This window comes from Rhinolophus ferrumequinum, chromosome 11 (assembly GCF_004115265.2).
Source record: "Rhinolophus ferrumequinum isolate MPI-CBG mRhiFer1 chromosome 11, mRhiFer1_v1.p, whole genome shotgun sequence".
Lineage (NCBI taxonomy): Eukaryota > Metazoa > Chordata > Mammalia > Chiroptera > Rhinolophidae > Rhinolophus > Rhinolophus ferrumequinum.
In genome coordinates, this window is record NC_046294.1 from 14,225,578 (window position 1) to 14,245,364 (window position 19,787).

Below are 19,787 nucleotides of genomic sequence, written 5' to 3' on the forward strand. Positions count from 1 at the left end.
CTGTCTAACATATTTTTCTGTTCCCCCATCACCTAGACGGGAGTCTCCTACTAGACTCTTCTTCCTACTCCCACATCCTTAGTTGCTAAGGCTTATTGATTCTACTTCTTTAATGTAACTCCTTTCCATCTCCCCTGCCCACCCTTTCCATTCCTACCCAGAGTCAAATCTCCTTCCATCACTATATATATATATATATATATATATATATATATATATATATATATATGATCCCCTTTACCCGCATCTACCACCCTAGATTTATTTTTCTAAAGTAAATAGAATCATGTCATTGCCCTGCTTCAGTTCATCAGCATCCTCTGCTGTTTAGCTTTATGTTCAAGATTCTACATGATCTGACCCTAGTCTACCTTTCTGATCTTACACTCAAATAAATGGAGCCATTCAGTGTTCCCTAAATATGCTACATCCCAGACTTTGCCTTTTTTGTTTTCTCAGTGTAGAATGTCTCCTCTTCCACTCCTGTGTTTTTGAAAAAGCCCACCTATTCATCACTAAGTTCAGATGCAGTCCTTTCTAGGTACGAGATTTTCACTGACCATCCCTCACTCACTGGTGGTTAATCCTATCTCTGAACTCCTATAACCCTTATTTGTCCCTTGCCAATGTCCTTTTCCACATGCATTATATCTTGTATTATGATTATTTGTTTGCACATCTTGTACTCCTGTGAACTCCTTGAACATATCATGGTTTACCCATAGGGAAATTTAGTGAATGAACTTAGGTAAAATTGGAATGGAGTAATTCCTTATTGCTAGATCCTACAATTAGATAGGACTCTAACCTTTACAGCCAACCTATGCATATGTAAAATGATTGGTAGCTTTAACAAATAATTCTTGTCTCCTAAGGACTTTTGTTAGTAAACTTTTTTGTTAGTTTGTGTTTGAACAGTTTTAATGAAGTATATAATTCACATACCATTCACTCATTTAAAGTGTACAAGTCAATGACTTTTGGTATATTCATCGATTTGTGCAATCGTCATCACATTCAATTTTAGAATATTTTTATTATTTCAAAAAGAAACCCCGCACCACTTGGTCATCACCCTTCTAATATCCCCAAACACCCCAATCCTAGGCAAGTAACAATCTACTTTTTGTCTCTATAGATTTGCCTACTCTGGATATTTCATGTAAATGGAATCACACAATATATGGTCCTTTGTGACTGGTTTCTTTCACTTAGCAAAATGTTTTCACAGTTAACCAATGTTGTAGCTATGTGTCATATTTCATTTCTTCTTTCTTATTGTGATAAAATACACATAATGCAAAATTTACTATTACTATCTTAACTATTTTTAAGTTGCAGTTCAGTGGTATTAAATATATTCAGTGTTGTACAACCATCATCACCATCCATCTCCACAATTCTTTTCATCTTGTCAAACTTCATACCCGTTAAACAATAACCCACTATTCCCGTACTCCATCCATCCTCTGGCATTAACCATTCTACTTTCTGTCTGTATGGTTTTGACTATTCTAAGTACCTTGTGAAGGTAGAATCAAACAGCATTTGTCACTCTGTGACTGGCTTATTTCACTTAGCATAATATCCTCAAAGTTCATCTAGGTTGTAGCTTATGTCAGAATTATAGTGTATGTCCCTTTTTAAGGCTGTATAATATTCCATTTATGTATATGCTACTTTTTGCGTATCCATTTATCTGTTAATAAACACTCTGGTTGCTTCCACATTTTAGCTACTGTGAATAATGCTGCTATGATCCTGGGTGTACAAATACCTTTTTGAGACCTTGCTTTCAATTCTTTTGGGCATATACCTAAAAGTGCAATAGCGGGATCATATGGTTGTTCTATTTTTAATTTTTTGAGGAACTACCATACTATTTTCCACAGCAGCTGTACCATTTTACATTCCCACCAACAGTGTGCAAGGGTTCCGGTTTCTCCATATCCTGTCAGCACTTGTTTTTTAATGTTTTTGGGTGTGGTTTTTTTAATAGTAGCATCCTGGTGGGTGTGAGGTGGTATCTAATTGTAGTTTTGATTTGCATTTCCTTAATGATTAGTAATGATGAGCATCTTTTCATGTGCTTATTGGCCATTTGTATATCTCCTTTGGAGAAACTTCTGTTCAAGTCCTTTGCCCATTGTTTAGTTTGGTTTTTGTTGTTGAGTTTTAGGAGTTCTTTACAGAGCTTCATTTCTTTTTATTACTGAATTGTATGGATTTACCACATTTTATTTGTCTATTCATCTCTTGATGGACATTTGGCTTGTTACCACTCTTTGGCTGTTATGAATGTTAGTTTGGTTTTAATTTGCTGTGTATATTGAAAACAGTACTACGGTCTCTAACGAGATCATTCAGGACATTAACTTGTGACTTTTCATGAAATCGTTAAGTTTTATTCTACACGTATGCTGTCCACTTTTCTCCATCGTCATTACTTCCTGAATATGTTCTGAATGTTCCCAAGGCTTTTACTTTCTTTTGTGATAATGATTAAATTTTGCAGATAGAGGCAAAGTTTAGTTCAAATAGTAGTTACTTTAATGATCCCTACCCCAAATATTCTAGAATTATAGTCAGAAGTTTAAAACTAATACAGAGATCATAGTCTACCACCCGTTGTATTTCTATTAATCTCAAGGAAAGATTTTCCTTTTCAACTGATAGAGTCAACTCTCAGGGGAACAGGGGTTGCCGCAGGGTGGCGGTAGGGGTTTGGTCTGCGTGGGTAACCACAATTACAGTTAAAACTGGAGGCATTCCTCTCCTGTGCAAGGGCAGGTTAACAGTGTCTTAAGGCCCAATTAGGTGGTTAGACTTGATTATTAGGCAGCTGCTGATTGGGGATGATTTCCTCTTGCTATTTTAAATTTCTCTAAATTACCTGAGTTCCTTTGGAGGCAAACAAACTTGCCTTTCTCATGTACTTTCTTTTGCTCTTTATATTTTCATTGAGTTAGGTAATGACCAAAATAAATCTTATTATTTATAAAGCGTGAATAATTTTCACTGTAGACAATCTAGAAACCATATGTATACAAATTATAGGCATATCACCAAACTAGGAATCAAGAAATCTCTTTTAGACCAGTCTCCCCTATTTAAGTGACTGCTACACACATCTACACTTGTCTAGCATGCATCTCAAACTCAGCTTGTCCAAAACTCACCTTCATCCCTCTCTTTCAGCCCTTGTACACGTACTCAGTAAGGACGTTCTTTGACATTCTTCATGTCTCTAAAATCCATCCATTTTTCTCCATCTGCATTGCTATCGTGTTTCCCCGAAAATAAGACCTAGCCAGACAATCAGCTCTAATGCATCTTTTGGAGCAAAAATTAATATAAGACCCAGTCTTATAGTGTAATATAACATAATACCTGGTCTTACGTCACTATAAGACCGGGTCCTATAATATAATATAATATCCGGTCTTATATTAATTTTTGCTCCAAAAGATGCATTAGAGCTGATTGTCCGGCTAGGACTTATTTTCGGGGAAACACACTACTACCCTTAGGCCCAAGTTACCATCATCTTCATTTTGACTACAGCCTTCTAACTGATTTCCCTCCATTGTTACTGCCTTCCAAGCCATTCTTTACATTGCTTTTACAATTACATCACATGGTCTTCAAAAAATGCAAGTTTGATAGTGTCCGCAATTTTTCCTACTTAATATTCCTTCAAAGTCTCCTTTTACCTTTGGGATAAAGTCCAAATTCCTTAACATTGCTTATAAAACCTTTTAGAGTCTGATCTTGACTACTTTCTAGCCTGACTCTACAGCCCGCTTACTTTCCTTGTTGCATTTTATACTTTAGCCTTGCTGAACTTGTTTCAGTTCCTCAAACCACCATAATAATAAAAGAATCTAGAATAGGTACTATGGTTGTTTCTAAACTCTTATTTCCATTTCTGTAGTTAATCTCTGAATGATAAGTTGTGAACCAGCACAAGTCTTTGGACCACACTTTGAGTGGCTTTGAACTATAGTACACCACATGGATGAATTTTACAAATGAAATTTTGAATGAAAAAAGGCCAATTACGAAGATTACAAACAGTATGCTAACATTTTTCTAACGCTCACAAACAAGCAGAATTAATTTTGTTGTTTAGGAATATATGACTGTGACTATGGCATAGAACTAAACAAACTTCAGGAAAGTGCTTCTATGGGGAGGAAAGAAACTATGTAGGAAAGAAACGCAAATAGTGTTTGAATTATCAGATTGGGTAGTAGGTAAGTTTTATTAGAATGCTTCATAGCTCACAAACATTGCATACGTTTTCTTATATATGTAAAAATATTAAATTCTAAAGTTAATTTTATAATTAAAATAACTATGGGGGAAATTAGTGGAGATGTGCTTTTTTCCCTTAGTATATCAATCCTGGAAAAGACAAATGCAAAGACAGAACAAGAGTCCTCAGTATCACATGCATACACAAACACTGTATCCGTTATTTCAGTGGCTGGGGAGGTTTTGGTATGAAGCAAGCCTTTCCTTTTAATAGAAAGATCATAAATACCAACTTTAAAAAACTCAGGCTATAAAGTAGTAGAAGCCATTTCAGAAAATAGAACACAAAAATGGCATCTAAATTTTACATGAGGCAGTTAGGTTGGCTAACCTGTTTCTTTTTCCAAAAGGAACCAACAGGAAAAAAAGCAAAGTATTGTAGTGGACTCTTAGAATGCTGACGGTTGAATATTATTGCTCATATTCTCTTGGTTGGAAAATGTTTTAAAAGCTTTCATTGAGTGTTTCTCTTTGAAAAACAGATGGGAAAGGTTGCTTTTGCAGCTCAAACTTGTGCCAAGAAAGTAACATTAGAGGTTTTCAACTGCAGGCTGCACATTAGAATCACCTTGGAACTTAAAAAAATGTATTGAAGTGAAATTCACAAAAATAAAACTTAACAATTTTAAAGTGAACAATTCAAATGGCATTTTGTACATACACAATGTTGTGCAACTACCACCCCTATCTAGTTCTAAAACATTTCCATCATTCCACAGTAAAACTCCTTACGCATGAAGCAGTTTCTACCCATTTACCCCTTCTCCCCAACCCCTGGCAACCACCAGTCTACATTCCATCTCTATGGATTGATCTATTCTGGATATTTCATAGAATGGAATCATACAATTTGGGACCTTTTGTGTTTGGCTTCTTTCCCTTAGCATCATGTTTGTGAAGTTCATCCAGGTTGTAGCATGTATGTACTTCAGTCCCTTTTATGGCTAAGTAATAGTCCATTGTATGTACATACCACAGTTTATTTATTCCATCCGTTGATGGACATATGGGCTGTTTTTTTTGGCTCTTGTGTATAGTGCTGCTATGAACATGCATGTATACTCGTGCGTATTTGGAGTGCCTGTTTTCAATTCTTTGGGGTATATACCTACGAGTGGAATTGCAGAGCCATATGATAATTCTGTATTTATTTTTTAAGAAACCACAAAATTGTTTTACATGGTGACCAGATTATTTCGCATTTACTTGGGGAACTTTAAAAATACACAGATCTAATACTTAATTTTTATTGTATTTTACAAACATCAGTGTACAATTATTTGAAAAAATTTTAAAAAGACTGGTCCATCACTATAGAGTTTGGGAAGCACTGCATAGTTCATTCATTCTTGTTGCTGTATAATATTGCACTGAGTTTATATACCACTATTTATTTATTCTTTTCTTGATGAACTTGTGAAGTGTTTCCAACTTTGGACTTTTATAAACAGCAGTGCTTTGAATATCCTTGTATATGTCTTCCAGTGCAATATCTAGAATATATACCTCGGAATGGAGTTGCTGGATGGTGGGCTATGTGCATCTTTAACTTACATAATGCATACTGTTTTCCAAACTGTTGTACCGTTTCATTTCCTGCCATTGCTGTATTAGAGTTACTGTACATTCGTTATTAAGGTTTGACTCCTGCTCTAAAATGCGCTGCTGTTGTTTCCCAGGGTCCTGGGGATTTGGGAAAGAAGCCTCAGTGAAAGTGCCACTTTAATAAACTTTTTACAATTCAGTCTTTGAGTATTTAACTTTCCCTGGAACATTTCCTACATTTTGATTGGAGGGAACAAGTTGTAAAGGAAGAGGCCTAGACTTTGAATCGTATTATGATCTCACTGCCTACCACTTTTGTTGTGTTTGGCAAGTTACTTAACCTTTGTGAGCCTAGTGTGTAAAGTGAGGAGAATATCTTTCTTTCGTGTAGTTGTTAGTACAAAGTGATTCAACATGTTTAAAAAGGACTTTTACGTGCCTGTTCATAGTAGACACCATCGTGTTTCCCCGAAAATAAGACCTAGCCAGACCATCAGCTCTAATGTGTCTTTTGGAGCAAAAATTAATATAAGACCTTATAAGCTGATGGTCTGGCTAGGTCTTATTTTTGGGGAAACACAGTATCAAGGTATATATTCGTTAAACAAATATTTATTGAAGATATATTTTATTTCACACCTGGACTGGGGAAACAGAATCCCTCCTGTGTTGTTTATAATATTGAAAATTGGAAACAATTTAAATGTCCAACATTAGGATTGATGATAAAATAGAGTGCTATGCAGCCTTTAAATATCATGTTCTCAAATATGGGGAAATGTTTGTGACCTTATAAGAAAAAGATTGTAAGAGAATCTGCCCTCTTTTTTTCCCCATATAATTTATACACTGTATGTGCATTGAAAAAAATCTGGAAGGACTCAAGTGGATACACACTTCAGTGTTCATCACAGTTACTAATTGGTGGTGAAATTATGTGGGTTTTTTAAAATTAATTTATTGGGGTGATAGTGGTTAGTAACATTACATAGGTTTGAAGTGTACAATTCTTTACAACATCATCTGTATATCACATTGTGTGCTATAACCACATTAGTGGTTACCAGAGGGTAAGTGGGGAGGGGGAATGGTAGAACTGACTCTGGGTGGTGAGCACACAATGAGAAATTGTGTTTTAATACTTTCCTTTCTTACGTATTTTCTGTACTTTTCAGATTTTTTGCAGTTAACATACTACTTTTATAATCAGAAAGAAATGTTATCTAAATCAATAGCATAAAGTTATTAAAGGAATGTTGACAATAAACCTCACTAAAAAACGGTTTAATTATAAAGTTTATAAAGGAAGAGTTCATTTAGGGATTTAATTTTTTACTAGTTTTAATTTTTTACTAGTTTATGTAAACATTGACTAAAGCCATATTTACCAGAATTAGGTAGAGAACTGGGTAGCATTGAGATTTTTCCCTATTGATTATTTTCTGTAAGGAATTTTAGGTTAATGGTTGAAAGTACGACTTTCTTTGAAACTCTTCTCTTGCCCTTTCAAAAGGCCAAGAAGCTCAGCTCTTAAGTTTTATGGAAAACTGAAAAATATATAAGCATCATTTTTTAAAATAAATATCTGTTCTTTCTAGATTTATTTAGATTTTTTATTGACTTTTTTCCTTTTACTTTTTAAATGTTCTGTTAATGGAATTAAACGGGCATATAAACAAAGAATGGGCTTGTTAATCTTACTGGTGCATGCATGATAAATAATAATCTCAGAAAAGTCATTTTTTCTTATGAGACTGATTGATGCTAGACTTAATAGTTATCAATTTTTATCTGTCCAGGAATTACTCTTAACTCTAAGGAGAAACTGGAAGCACAATGGGAGATGACAGTGAGTGGATGAAACTGCCGGTTGATCAGAAATGTGAACACAAGGTGAGACTTTTCTGGAACTCAAATTTCAGTGTCATTGGCTTGTTTTGTCAGTAGTTATACTGTGTTACTGTGTAGCTGCTATGTATAAAGCTGCCTAATGATTACACAGTACAACTGAAAAACAGCATACTTTGGAGATTGGGTGGTTTCAGCAGGATGATTTCTCATGTTTGAACTGTAACATCTTTAAAAATATGCCGTATTATAAAGAAGTAATAACTAATACTTGGATACCAAGTGAGATACATTTATAATGGCCTATTAGGAATTTTAGATGGCCTTGGCAGAATATCATACAAAATAAATACTTACAAAAGAAAGTTTATTAGTTAATCTTCTTGGAAAACTATCTGAATTTCTTAAGACCTTTTTTTATTTCCAATCATAGGGTCCTTTATTTAAATTACCTGGAATAGAGTAGTTATTTTTACCGCCCCCTTAGTTAACAGTAAATGATAATATCATTAAATTTTGTTTTTCAAAATACTATTTTTCTTTTAGCTGTGGAAAGCAAGGTTAAATGGGTATGAAGAATCCCTGAAGATCTTCCAGAAAATAAAGGATGAAAAGAGCCCAGAATGGTCCAAATTTTTAGGATTGATCAAAAAATTTGTGACTGATTCCAATGCAGTGGTTCAGTTGAAAGGGTTAGAAGCTGCACTTGTTTATGTCGAAAATGCCCATGTAGCAGGAAAGTAAGTAGTTTCTTTCCATATTCTGGGTAGAAACCCCTGTCTGGCGCTTCCTGGGTTAATCTGTGTATCTTTATGGATCACCGTCCTTAGTTCTTAGTACTTTTAAAATATATTAATTTTCTTAGTTTCATAGCTCCTTTGATACTTGTTTTTTTCATTCAGTCTTTATCTGTTCTCAGAAGTCTAAATGGTACATGAGATATGTAAAGAAGAGCAAATTAGAAATCAGATCTTGTTTTTACCTTAAAGTTTGATGAGCAAGTGACTTTTTTCCTTTTGAGTCTTTTTTATGGAAATTACTCTAGACCAAAAGGATAATCTTCAGTAACTTCTAGAAGAAACTGAGAGGTTGTCAGCAAAGAATTATTAGAATTTCACTGAAAACATTTGGGCATTACAAAAATCTTTTTCCACAGGGCTTCCCAGCTAGACGATCTTAGAATCACATCTTTCTCCCTGTGGTCATTAGGCATTTTTATCTCTTAGGAGAGGTAATGCTACATAGACAACCTCTGTGGCTCTCAGCCTGTTTCACTTGAGCTATGGATAATAGATGTTTCTAGTCACTCTGCTCTCCCATACCTCATAAACCTAATTTTTCTTTTCTAACTCTAGTCTTGATATCATTGAAGGAGCCCTACACACATACACACACACACATACACACACAAATGTGGACCTTTGACACACACAAATCTGCACAAGAAATACATACTTGACTTCAAAGATTATACCAATAAAGACAATCATAATCATAATTTGACAGTTTTGTTAACCAGCAACACCAAGTTTCCCTTGCCATTAGTGAACTCATTGCTTTTTTTATTTCATTTTTCTTCTGCTATCAGAAACTTTTTTGACAAATGCTGCCTGTAATTCCAACCCACTCAATTCCTCTAATTTCCAATAGTACAGGTTTTATTTAATTTAGAAGAGATTCGAAGCAATAAAGTCACTATAAAGTCTTACCAAGGAGTTGGGAGCAGCCTTTTGTTACTAAAGGTGCATATCCGTTCCCTCTGTGCAGAAATTCTCTTAAGTGTTTAAAATGACTTTTTAAAGAAATTTCAAAAAAGCAAGGATTCCTTAATCCTATTTTCATAAACTGTATCTGTATATATGTGTGTGTGTATGCATATATATACACACATATATATGTATATACATATATGTGTATATATATATACATATATATACATATATATATATATGTATATATATATATATGCGTATATAGAAAAGTATGGAAGGATGAATACCAAAAAGTTTAGTTGTCTCCGGGTAGTGAGATTTCAAGGGATTGTTGCTTTCTTATTTGAATTTTCTGCATTTATAAGAATCTGTGGTTCTGTGTTATTGTCTGGTGTGACGTCTTAAACTTTTATGGTTTGCATAAGTTTTTTAATGTTCTTGAACATAAATTTAAAAATTAGAGACTCATTTACTTTATTTCTAAGCATTTTTCTAAAGTGCAGGTGTTCCCCCTTCCCTATCACCTTCCATGACCTTTTTCCAACTTTTTTTACTAATGTGTGTTTTTGTGTGTGTGGTGGTTGTTTATAATCTACATTACAGAACCACAGGAGAAGTTGTGTCAGGTGTTGTAAGTAAAGTGTTCAACCAACCCAAAGCCAAAGCCAAGGAGCTGGGCATCGAGATTTGTTTGATGTACATAGAGATAGAGAAAGGAGAGGCTGTGCAAGAAGAGCTCCTAAAAGGCCTGGACAGTAAGAACCCCAAGATCATAGTGGCCTGTATAGAGACACTGAGGAAAGCCTTAAGGTAAGACCCTTTCTTTTCACTTCAGTTTTATTATCTAGAATGTCTCAGTTGCGTTTGGGTTCCTGGTTTAACCAGAAATGAAAACTGCTGGATTTGACTTGGCATGCTACACCAACCGGGAAGGTGACCTGGAAAGCTGAAGTCATTCCTCAAGTGTGGCACTTTGTATTCCGTAATTTTAGCCTTCAAATGTGATGTATAGTTACTTTACCTAAATCCCTTTGTAATGAAGGTGAGCAGGGGATATTTCTGACCTGTTCTCAGATTATGAATTGGCCTTTTTGTGGAAAAGCACTCCTCGGGGTATTTAAGCAGCTCTTTCTCTCTTGCTGTCCTCAAGCATAAGTTTATATACTTTGAAATGTTGGCTAACGTCACTTTGTTGGCTAGAGCAAACCTTTGCTTGGTTGCCTTTTTAGTAAAGTAGAAGCAAATGCTGTATGTCTTTAAACAGAAGTACAGCGACAGCAAGTACAAAATAATTTCTACTCTTATGTAATAAGTTATTTTCAATCCTAGAATTTCTTGTTGTTTGGCAGTGAAGTTTTTCTTGAATGGGATCTCTTTCAGGAACCAGTGGCTGTAATTTGCTGTGGAAATCTGAATTAGACAAACCACTAGTTTGTTCTGATTTGGCAGTCCTTCTCATCTGATACCCTGTCCCCAATACTATCCACATGAGATACTTTAGAAAGCAGCTCTAGTGAAACCCTAAATGTGTGGCCTATGGGAGCGGACATCATCCCAACTCAACTCTCGTGATGTTATATATGACCTACTTCTTGGAGAAAATGCTTCCTTTTGTGTTTATCTTACATGAAAGTATCAAAATTCTTAAATTTTGTTAAACTATCCTCAGTTTATACATTCTTTTGCTTGGTTCATAATGTTCTTTTATAAAATTTGACTTTCACTTAGATTTTTATATGATAAATTTTTCCTCATTTCTGGCCTAGTATAGTATAGTAGGCATGTGTGTTTTTGAATAGTAAGTAGTATGCTTATTCTGTCATCCTAGAAATTAGGTGAATTGACTTGCTTATCAAGACTGCTAGTATCAGTAGATCTGTTCTGTCCTTAGTATTGGATCTCTAATAAAAAAATATGTATTATATTCTAATCTCCATTTAAATTAGTAGTTTCTGGTGTAGAATGCTGTAAACTCTGGTTACTTCATTTTAAGCTGACTGGGAGAAGAAGGGTAGAAAAAGAACATGTTAGGTATATTTTCTTATGTCTTCCTTATAGATGTTGTTATTTAGTCCCATCCCTGTATGGTTCTTTATTTGTCCTAAAGCATCCCAGAATCTATAGTGAACCTAGATAGCTCTCTGGGACCTTCAAGAACCTTCAGTTCAAGTTGTTCAGTCTAGGTTCCAGAGCTGCCTCAAGCTGTCTGTGTTAGTGGTAGCTTCTGAAAACTTAAAAATGTTCTGGGGGCCCTAAAACGGGCTTTTTTTGTTTTTTTTCTATAGTAATATGTTTAGTATCAGGATTAGCTTTTGCTTTGTTAAGGGGTCTTTTTCCTATGGACTGGCTCCATCTGTTTTTGTTTTTAATCTTTCAGAAGCAGGCAAAGATAGTGAAACAAACACAAAACTAGACAAAACAGTAGTAATGTAAAACAAAATTAAGAGATCCCAAATGTTAGGTTCTTTAGGTGCCATGATTAGTAAGTATCCTTAAAAGAATAGTTTACCATCACCATCAGTTCTGGTTTCCCTTTAATCTTAAAGGTCAGCTGAGCCAAGTTAAAACATTCTTTTCTATGAAAATAAAAGAGATATTTAAAGGTAGTCTTGGAAGTTATCTACTTCAGTTTCATGTTAAGATGTCTGTATTTAAACTATTTACAGAACCAGGTGTCTTAAATATTGCTGTCTAGGGAGAGTATTTTCAGTCTCATTCTTTAGCCTATTGGAGTATGTCAGTAGCTATTACTGAAAAATTTTGTTACACTTATGCATGTGAGATAAATTTGTACACATTGGATAATAGATAAATAATATATGTGGGTCCTACCAAGAATTTCAGTGTTCTTTCATAACTAAATCCCTCTTGCTCCAGAATTTGTTATTCAGAAATGTTAGCAGTGAATCAGAAAACTAAATTTGGCCCGTTGGGACCTCAAAAATATAGTATGTGACAGATAAGTAAAGTTAAATGTGTTACCTTTTTAAAAGAAGTCAGAATGCAACTGTTTTTCCCTTAGAAAACTAAAGGAAAGAGATTTAAGTTGCCTGGAGTTACAATGCGATAGCTTCAGGAATGAAACACATAACTGCCAGGATTAGTGATCGCTCGAGTGGACTGAACTACTTTAGTTATAAGAACTATTGAAAGTTTATTAAAAGCAGATTTCACTCATCTAAATATTTATAAACTGACTTGTTAATATTTTTAAGCTTGTATATGTATATACATATGTATTTAAGATACTACATAAATGTTGGTCCTTTGTAGACTTGAATTATTCCTTGTCTCATTACCTAGAAAGTTAGTTTTAAAATGATAATATTATTTTAGACCCTACATAAATAGTATTCTTGGACGAATGATATCTAAACATACATGTGATTATGAGTTCCTTTTTATTTGGTGCCTTAAAACTCAACCTACATAACTCTATTATTATAATACATAGGTAGGGAATTATGTTTAAGTGAATGAAACAGACATTTTACCCAAGCATGTTGCATGTTGACTTTTTTTTTTTCAATTTTTTTACTTCTAGTGAATTTGGTTCCAAAATCATCTTGCTTAAGCCAATTATCAAAGTGTTGCCAAAACTCTTTGAGTCTCGAGAGAAGGCTGTTCGAGATGAAGCCAAACTAATTGCTGTGGAGATTTACAGATGGATTCGCGATGCCCTGAGGCCCCCGTTACAGAACATAAACTCTGTTCAGGTGAGGCACAAAGTTTGGGGTTGTCTTTACAAAAGGTTAATATGAAGATAGTTCCTTCCTTTCATTGTTGTTGATATTCTGTCCTCAGAAACTCAGAAATATTAATAATTATTTCTCATTCTTAATTTTAAAATCAGTTGATTTTTCTGAACATAGCCAACTGTCTCTGCTGTTACTTTGTCCTCTCAAGTTAAAGATTCCAGTATGTTAATGTTTAACCTATAGCATTTTAGAAGATCCCTGTAGAATGTTCTTGGTGACAGGACTTAAAATGTATTTTGTCCAAACAAATATTCTCTTTATTTTTGTTACAATTGGTTTTGGAGACTTTATCTGATACAAATATATCTGAATTCATGGACTAATGAAAGTGTCCTAAAAAATGGACTTTATTCTTTTTTCTAGGTGCTTGGTCATACATCTTCAGTATAGTAAATATAAGTCAGTTTGACTTATGCTACAAAATGTATGCAATTTAAATTTATCCTGTTTGTCTTTTTAGTCACATAATTAAGAAATTAAATTCTGATGTGTTATTAAATATAAATATTAAGTATGTTCTCTAACAGTGGAGATGTATATATGTTTCTAAAATATTTTATGATATTTGCAGTTGAAAGAACTAGAAGAAGAATGGGTCAAACTGCCAACAGGTGCTCCTAGACCAACTCGATTTCTGCGTTCCCAGCAGGAACTAGAAGCGAAATTGGAACAGCAACAGTCTGCTGGTGGAGATGCTGAGGGAGGTAAGCCAGTTTTAAACACCACTGGTTTCTATAAAAATTAGCAAGAACGGGCCCTAGCACAAGAACCTACGTTCGCTAGGCACACTTTGTAGGATTGCCACTTAATACAATATAAGTTGTATATGGCACTAATAACGCTGATCCCGTCTGTATCAAGATTCCATGAGGGCTGTGAAAGGACTGGTAGTAAAACCATCGATTTTTAAGGTTTGTTTTGTTTTTCTCCTGGAAGGTGGTGACGATGGTGATGAAGTGCCACAGATAGATGCTTATGAGCTTTTGGAAGCAGTAGAAATTCTTTCCAAACTTCCCAAAGACTTTTATGACAAAATTGTAAGTACTAGTACACTTCTTTCATTTATTTCATTTTAAATAATTACTTAAGTAAAATTAGAGAATGCTCTGTGAGCCGTGTCCTGCCTGGTGTGCCGCTTCCATCTGGATCTTCCCTAGTAGACTGAATCAGTTGCTTCTTCTTTGTTCCCATACTACTTTGTATATATATCTACTACCGTGTTTCCCCGAAAATAAGACCGGGTCGTATATTAAGTTTTGCTCCAAAAGACACATTAGGGCTTATATTCAGGGGATGTCATCCTGAAAAATCATGCTAGGGCTTATTTTCCGGTTAGGCCTTATTTTCGGGGAAACATGGTATTGCTCTTTTTTACACTCCTTACCAAAAACTCGAACATTATCCTTTTTTTTTTTTTGGCTTAGACAAGGTAGATGTTTATTTTTTGCAAATGTTACCATTGAAAATCCAGGACTAATGATACCTCTTCAGTCACTGGGATTCAGAGTTCTTCTTCCCTGTTGCTCTGCACTTCTCAACACACAGCTTCCATGCATAGCCAGTGTCATATCCTGGTTCAAGATGGTTGCTCCAGCTCCAGCCATCATGTTTGCATTCCTATGTTTGCGGCAAAATTTCTGTTGGCTGGCTGGATAACTTTGGGAAAGTCATTTGACTTCTCTGTATTAGTCAGGGTTCTTAGTTGCATGCAACAGAAACTGTCCCCTGGGTTCTGGCGAAGGGGCGGCAACTCGAGAGTCACCAGAGACACACGGAGGCTTCAGGGTGAGGGCTAGAGGGACAGCTGCCACCACCCCTGTGTGGAGCCCGCCCCACATGTAGCCTACAGGCAGTGCCATCTTTCCTGTCAAACATTATTTTTAACTTCTCTGTTTTCCTCATTGTCATTCCGGTTTTACCTTTAAGTATGTCTCAAATGCATCCCCTTTTCACCATCCCACTGCCACTACTTTACCCCAGGGTTTCCTGACCTTGGCACTGTTGACATTTTTTCTCCAGATAGTTCTTTGTTTGGGGAGACTGTCCTGTGCATTGTAGGATGTTTAGCAGCATCTCTGGCCCTTACCCACCTGTTAGAAGTAATAACATTCCTCCAAGTCATGATAATCAAAAATGTCTCCAGACATTGCTAAATGTACCCCAAGAGACAAAATTATCCCCATTGAGAAACAGTCTTATCCCAACCACCATCATAGCTTGCCTTGCATGCTACAGTAGTCTTTTTTACAAGACTATCTCTGCTTTTGCCTCCTTCTCCTTCCCATCATATTTCACAATGCATTTAGAGGTGTCGTTTTTGAAAATACAAATCTTCTCATATTACCTCGCTAAAACCCTTCAGTGGCTTTCATGGGTTTTAAGAGATGATGTCTGAAATCGTCCTGTGGCCCTTGAGGCCCATGCTTACCTTTCAGCTGCATCTCTAATGGCTCTCACTCTCTATGCTCCAGTCATACCAAACTTCTCCCAGTATCAAATGTGCCTCACTTGTTTTTTCCCCCCCTAAACTCTGGGCCTTAACATCGTTGTTCTTTCTGCCTATAACATTCTTCTTCCCCCATTCACCTCGTAATACTTCTTTATCTTCTAGATCTCACCTTAAGCATTAGTTTTAGGGGAGATCCTGCCTGTCAGCCTAAACTAGGTTGAGTCCTCTTGCTGTATTACCAAAGCAGCTCGCACTTACTTCTCCTTTCCTAGTGGTCATGACCTGGTAGTTTTTTACTAAAGATCTTCCTAGCTCCTTTATCAGCTCTTTGAGTATCCTATAAGCTTCTGATGAGCAAATATTTGATAAATTGAACTGTAATGTCCTCTAGGATGACTAGTTCACCATTTCTTTGTATCCCCAGTTCTTTCAAAGAATGTATATTCAAATTACTGAATGATTGCTTGAGCTCTACTAGAGCATGTTCTATTTCATGGCTATAAAACAAAAGGATTAGCATTTTACCCCCAATCCAGAAAACTAATCTCCAAAATTAGAACAGTTTTGGTTGTTGGTTATGTGATTGTGCTTTTCTGCTCTTTTTAATGTTGTCAGTATGGAAATTACTTTCTCCTGTACTTGTGCCACGGTCAGATATGCTAGAAATGCTTTCTGTCAATGTTTTCTGTTTAATACCGCTTACTAATATTTGCTTAGAAAATGAGAAGTAAAAATCTGTCAACTCATTCCATTTACTTATTATAGAACTTTAGGGTTATGAAATGTTATGAAAATACTTTTTATATATGAACAAAAATTTTATATATATGAACAAAACATTCTGATTAGCTGCACAGTTTTGCAATTTTGTTTTTTAACCAGCTTTAGAAAAAGTTTCTGAAAACAAAAGGTATTTATCTTTGAATTAGTAGCATAGCATACAAGAAATACTTTAATTTGCTCTCTTTTTTTCTGTTCTATAAGTGACTCCTATTGTGTCTTGCAGGAAGCAAAAAAATGGCAAGAGAGAAAAGAAGCCCTGGAGGCTGTAGAAGTACTAGTGAAAAACCCCAAATTGGAAGCAGGCGATTATGCGGATTTGGTAAAAGCATTAAAGAAGGTAAATGTGAGGAGCTTCAACATTGGTATCCCAGCAATAGTCCAAGCTGTTGAATTTCTCTTTATCGGTCATCCTTTTTATCACAACTACATTGCCATTTAGGGAGCATTGTTCAAAATAATTGTCCCAGGTTAGTTTGGAGGGATTGGTTTTTAATCTTTGTTTTTTATCACTTTGACTTTAATATGCTATTTGATAGCATGTACAAACCTCAAGAAAAAGAGGGTCTTGCTGATCTAGACGCAGCTGTTCCAGTTTTATAATTCTGTAGGATGAACTATTTAAATTGGCTTCATTTAATGGACAGATATTAAATATGAAGACTTTTTTTAGATAGCGAATGATGCCACACTAAAGCAAAGGATGTGGGACGTGTGTCAATTGTAAAGCAGGCAAGTACTAAATAAGAAGAAACCTAAAGAAGAATGAAATCTTACCATTTGCAACAATATGGGTGGACCTAAAGAACATAATGTTAAGTGAAATAAGTTAGAGAAAGACAAATACCATATGGTCTCACTTATATGTGGAATCTAAAGAAAAGAAAGAAATAGTTTTAGAAAATATCCCCTTGGTATTGCTTAAGTCTAACCAACTTGAGTGCTGCTGGCAGATATTTTTGTATATGGGGCTTTTCATAAAATCTGAAAGTATAGATCAAACACTGTGGATATAGTTATAGAGCTTAAGAACAAACTGAAGACATCATCTTGAATACACTAGGTTGAAAACTTTGTTTGCTTCCTCAGCCTGAAATTACAGAGGATTAAAATAGTGGGGAGAGGAGGTTAATCTTTAATTATATACACATGTAAGTACAGTAATTCTCATTATTCCTGGCAATTATGTCTATAAAGTCACCACAAATGCTGAATTAGCAAATCCTGAACCATTGTTCCTAGGGGAAATACAGGGTTAGGGTCCTGCAACCTTCGGTCTTAACATTTTCATCAATGATACATAAAACAATGCACAACCTTGTTCAATTCTGTTTGAAGACACCTTATTTAATATATATTATCGATTCATTAACATTGAACTCACAGCCAACTGCACTGTAACTTGTGCCCGAAAAGAGTTTTTCTAACACATAATTTCTGTGTAAGACACATCACAGCCTTTTTGCGCTGGACAGAACTTCAGCACTACACTTGGGGGTCATTTTAACAGGGAAAGCACCAACAGAAGGGATCAAAATGCAAAAAACCAAAACAAAAAAGAAACCGACATGGCATTTAATAGACCATGAAAAAGATGCTTGTTTACTGTATGAGAGCTGAAAGAAGAGGCAGAGTATTGCTTTTTTCAGTCTCAGCAGGAAATATGCACATCAGGCAACTCAGATTTTTCGCAGCTCCGTGCTTGTCTGAATTACCAGGAAAATGCCATGAGTATTGATTTGGGGATGATAAATAAATTTTAACCAATAGGTGAATTCGCAAATACGAAGTCCATGAATAATGAGGATGGACTGTTTTCTCCTAGTCAGCCTTCCTATGCTTCCCTCTTATGTGGGATTTGGAGGCAAGGATATGATTTGTTAAAATCTTTGTTGAGTCATCAGTCTTCCATCTTGAAGAGCCACAGAGTCAGGCGAGAGTAATTAAAAGGGAATTGCCCTGAGGGAAAAGATTGCACCAACCTGGAGCCTGGGAGGAAAGAGGGAAGGGGAAGAAGGTACTAAGAGAGGGGAAGTGAGATTCTAGTGGCCTTGAAGAGACTTTAAGATTCTCTAGTATATAATTTTTATCAGGAATCTTAGTGTCCTGTCACTGAATTCTCAATGCCTCAAATAAAAGCTTTTATTTTTTCTTATCTGACAATAAGGAATATTAATCGATGTTCTCTACGTGCATTTTCTTAGGATATTAGCTTTTCAGATAAAGACTGGTCTGTGATTTCCACTGGCATTGTAATATAAACGTAATCTCTTGCTGTATTCTATACAGAGAGGGTCATGGACTTTATATCTGGGTAGACATAGATTTCTGTGAGATCTAGAGTAGCAGGAGAAATGTTTTTCCCTCTTCACATTTTGAAATGAGGGCAATCATTCAGAGGCTACAGACAAGAACCTTAATTATGTGGCTAAAATATTTAAAACAATGAAAAGTTAACCTCAGCTGTATAAAGTGACCTGGACATGACATTTTAAAAATATTTTATTTGTGATTTTACTTAGGTGTAAACACAAACTTCATATATTATGTTGACTTAACAGAGACATATTAAAAATGGTGAAATCGAAGAGATTGAGATTGAAGAATACGATATAGACCGATCCCTCTTCCCTCCATAGTCTCTCCTCTCTGTATCAAATAATCCCACTAATTTCCCAATTTTTTTCCTTTAACACAAGGAGTAAAGACCTATTCGTTTTGAAATTCTTTATAGTATTCCTGAAATAATTTATTAAACTATCTTTCGAGTTGTCACCTGATATTTTGTGGGCTTTCCTGTTCTGACAGGTTATAGTTCTTTCTTTTATATGATGTCCTCCCTCTTTCCCCTCCCTTCTATCCCTCAGGAAGTTTCTTTGACTTTGCTAATTACCTATAGATGTTGATTAATATATACATATTTTTAATCTTTAGATAAATATTTGGGTTTTTAAGGTGTTTTGTTATATAATCTCCAGACTTTCTATGTGGTATTAACCTTTTTTACACTTGGTCTTTCTACATTTCCTCCATTAATTATTGCTTATATTCACCATAGATTTCCGAACACAATAATGATGGGTTTCATTGATTTCTCCCTCTGTCAAGAGTGTTTTTGTTTTGATCACTATTAACTAGTGGCTTACATTCTAGTTAAAGATAAATACTAATTGATAATTACCTAAAATTACATTGTAGCCCTAGATTTATGGGAGAAGTGACAGCACTTTTAATTATAGAGTATTTCCCATTATTTAGATTACATTAACATTGTGAGCTAGAGCTTGCTTTCCCCAGTCTAGAATAGACTCACTGAGTTTTTCTCAACTCTGGAATGGAGTCCCCCCACATACACTATTTTTCTTTAAAATAAACACT

General features: G+C 35.3%; 1 protein-coding gene across 5 annotated transcripts in view; it reads left to right on the forward strand.

The window, feature by feature from the left end:
* CKAP5 (cytoskeleton associated protein 5) overlaps positions 1 to 19,787 on the forward strand; it is an 86,273-nt gene that overhangs the window by 20,109 nt on the left and 46,377 nt on the right. For all 5 annotated transcript variants that reach the window (XM_033119697.1, XM_033119700.1, XM_033119699.1 and 2 more), the window contains exons 2-8: positions 7,662 to 7,755; positions 8,257 to 8,450; positions 10,026 to 10,232; positions 12,967 to 13,138; positions 13,752 to 13,884; positions 14,117 to 14,217; positions 16,636 to 16,749. In XM_033119697.1, the coding sequence (XP_032975588.1) occupies positions 7,699 to 7,755; positions 8,257 to 8,450; positions 10,026 to 10,232; positions 12,967 to 13,138; positions 13,752 to 13,884; positions 14,117 to 14,217; positions 16,636 to 16,749 (978 nt within the window). In that variant the 5' untranslated portion in view covers positions 7,662 to 7,698. The remainder of the gene's footprint in view (positions 1 to 7,661; positions 7,756 to 8,256; positions 8,451 to 10,025; positions 10,233 to 12,966; positions 13,139 to 13,751; positions 13,885 to 14,116; positions 14,218 to 16,635; positions 16,750 to 19,787) is intronic.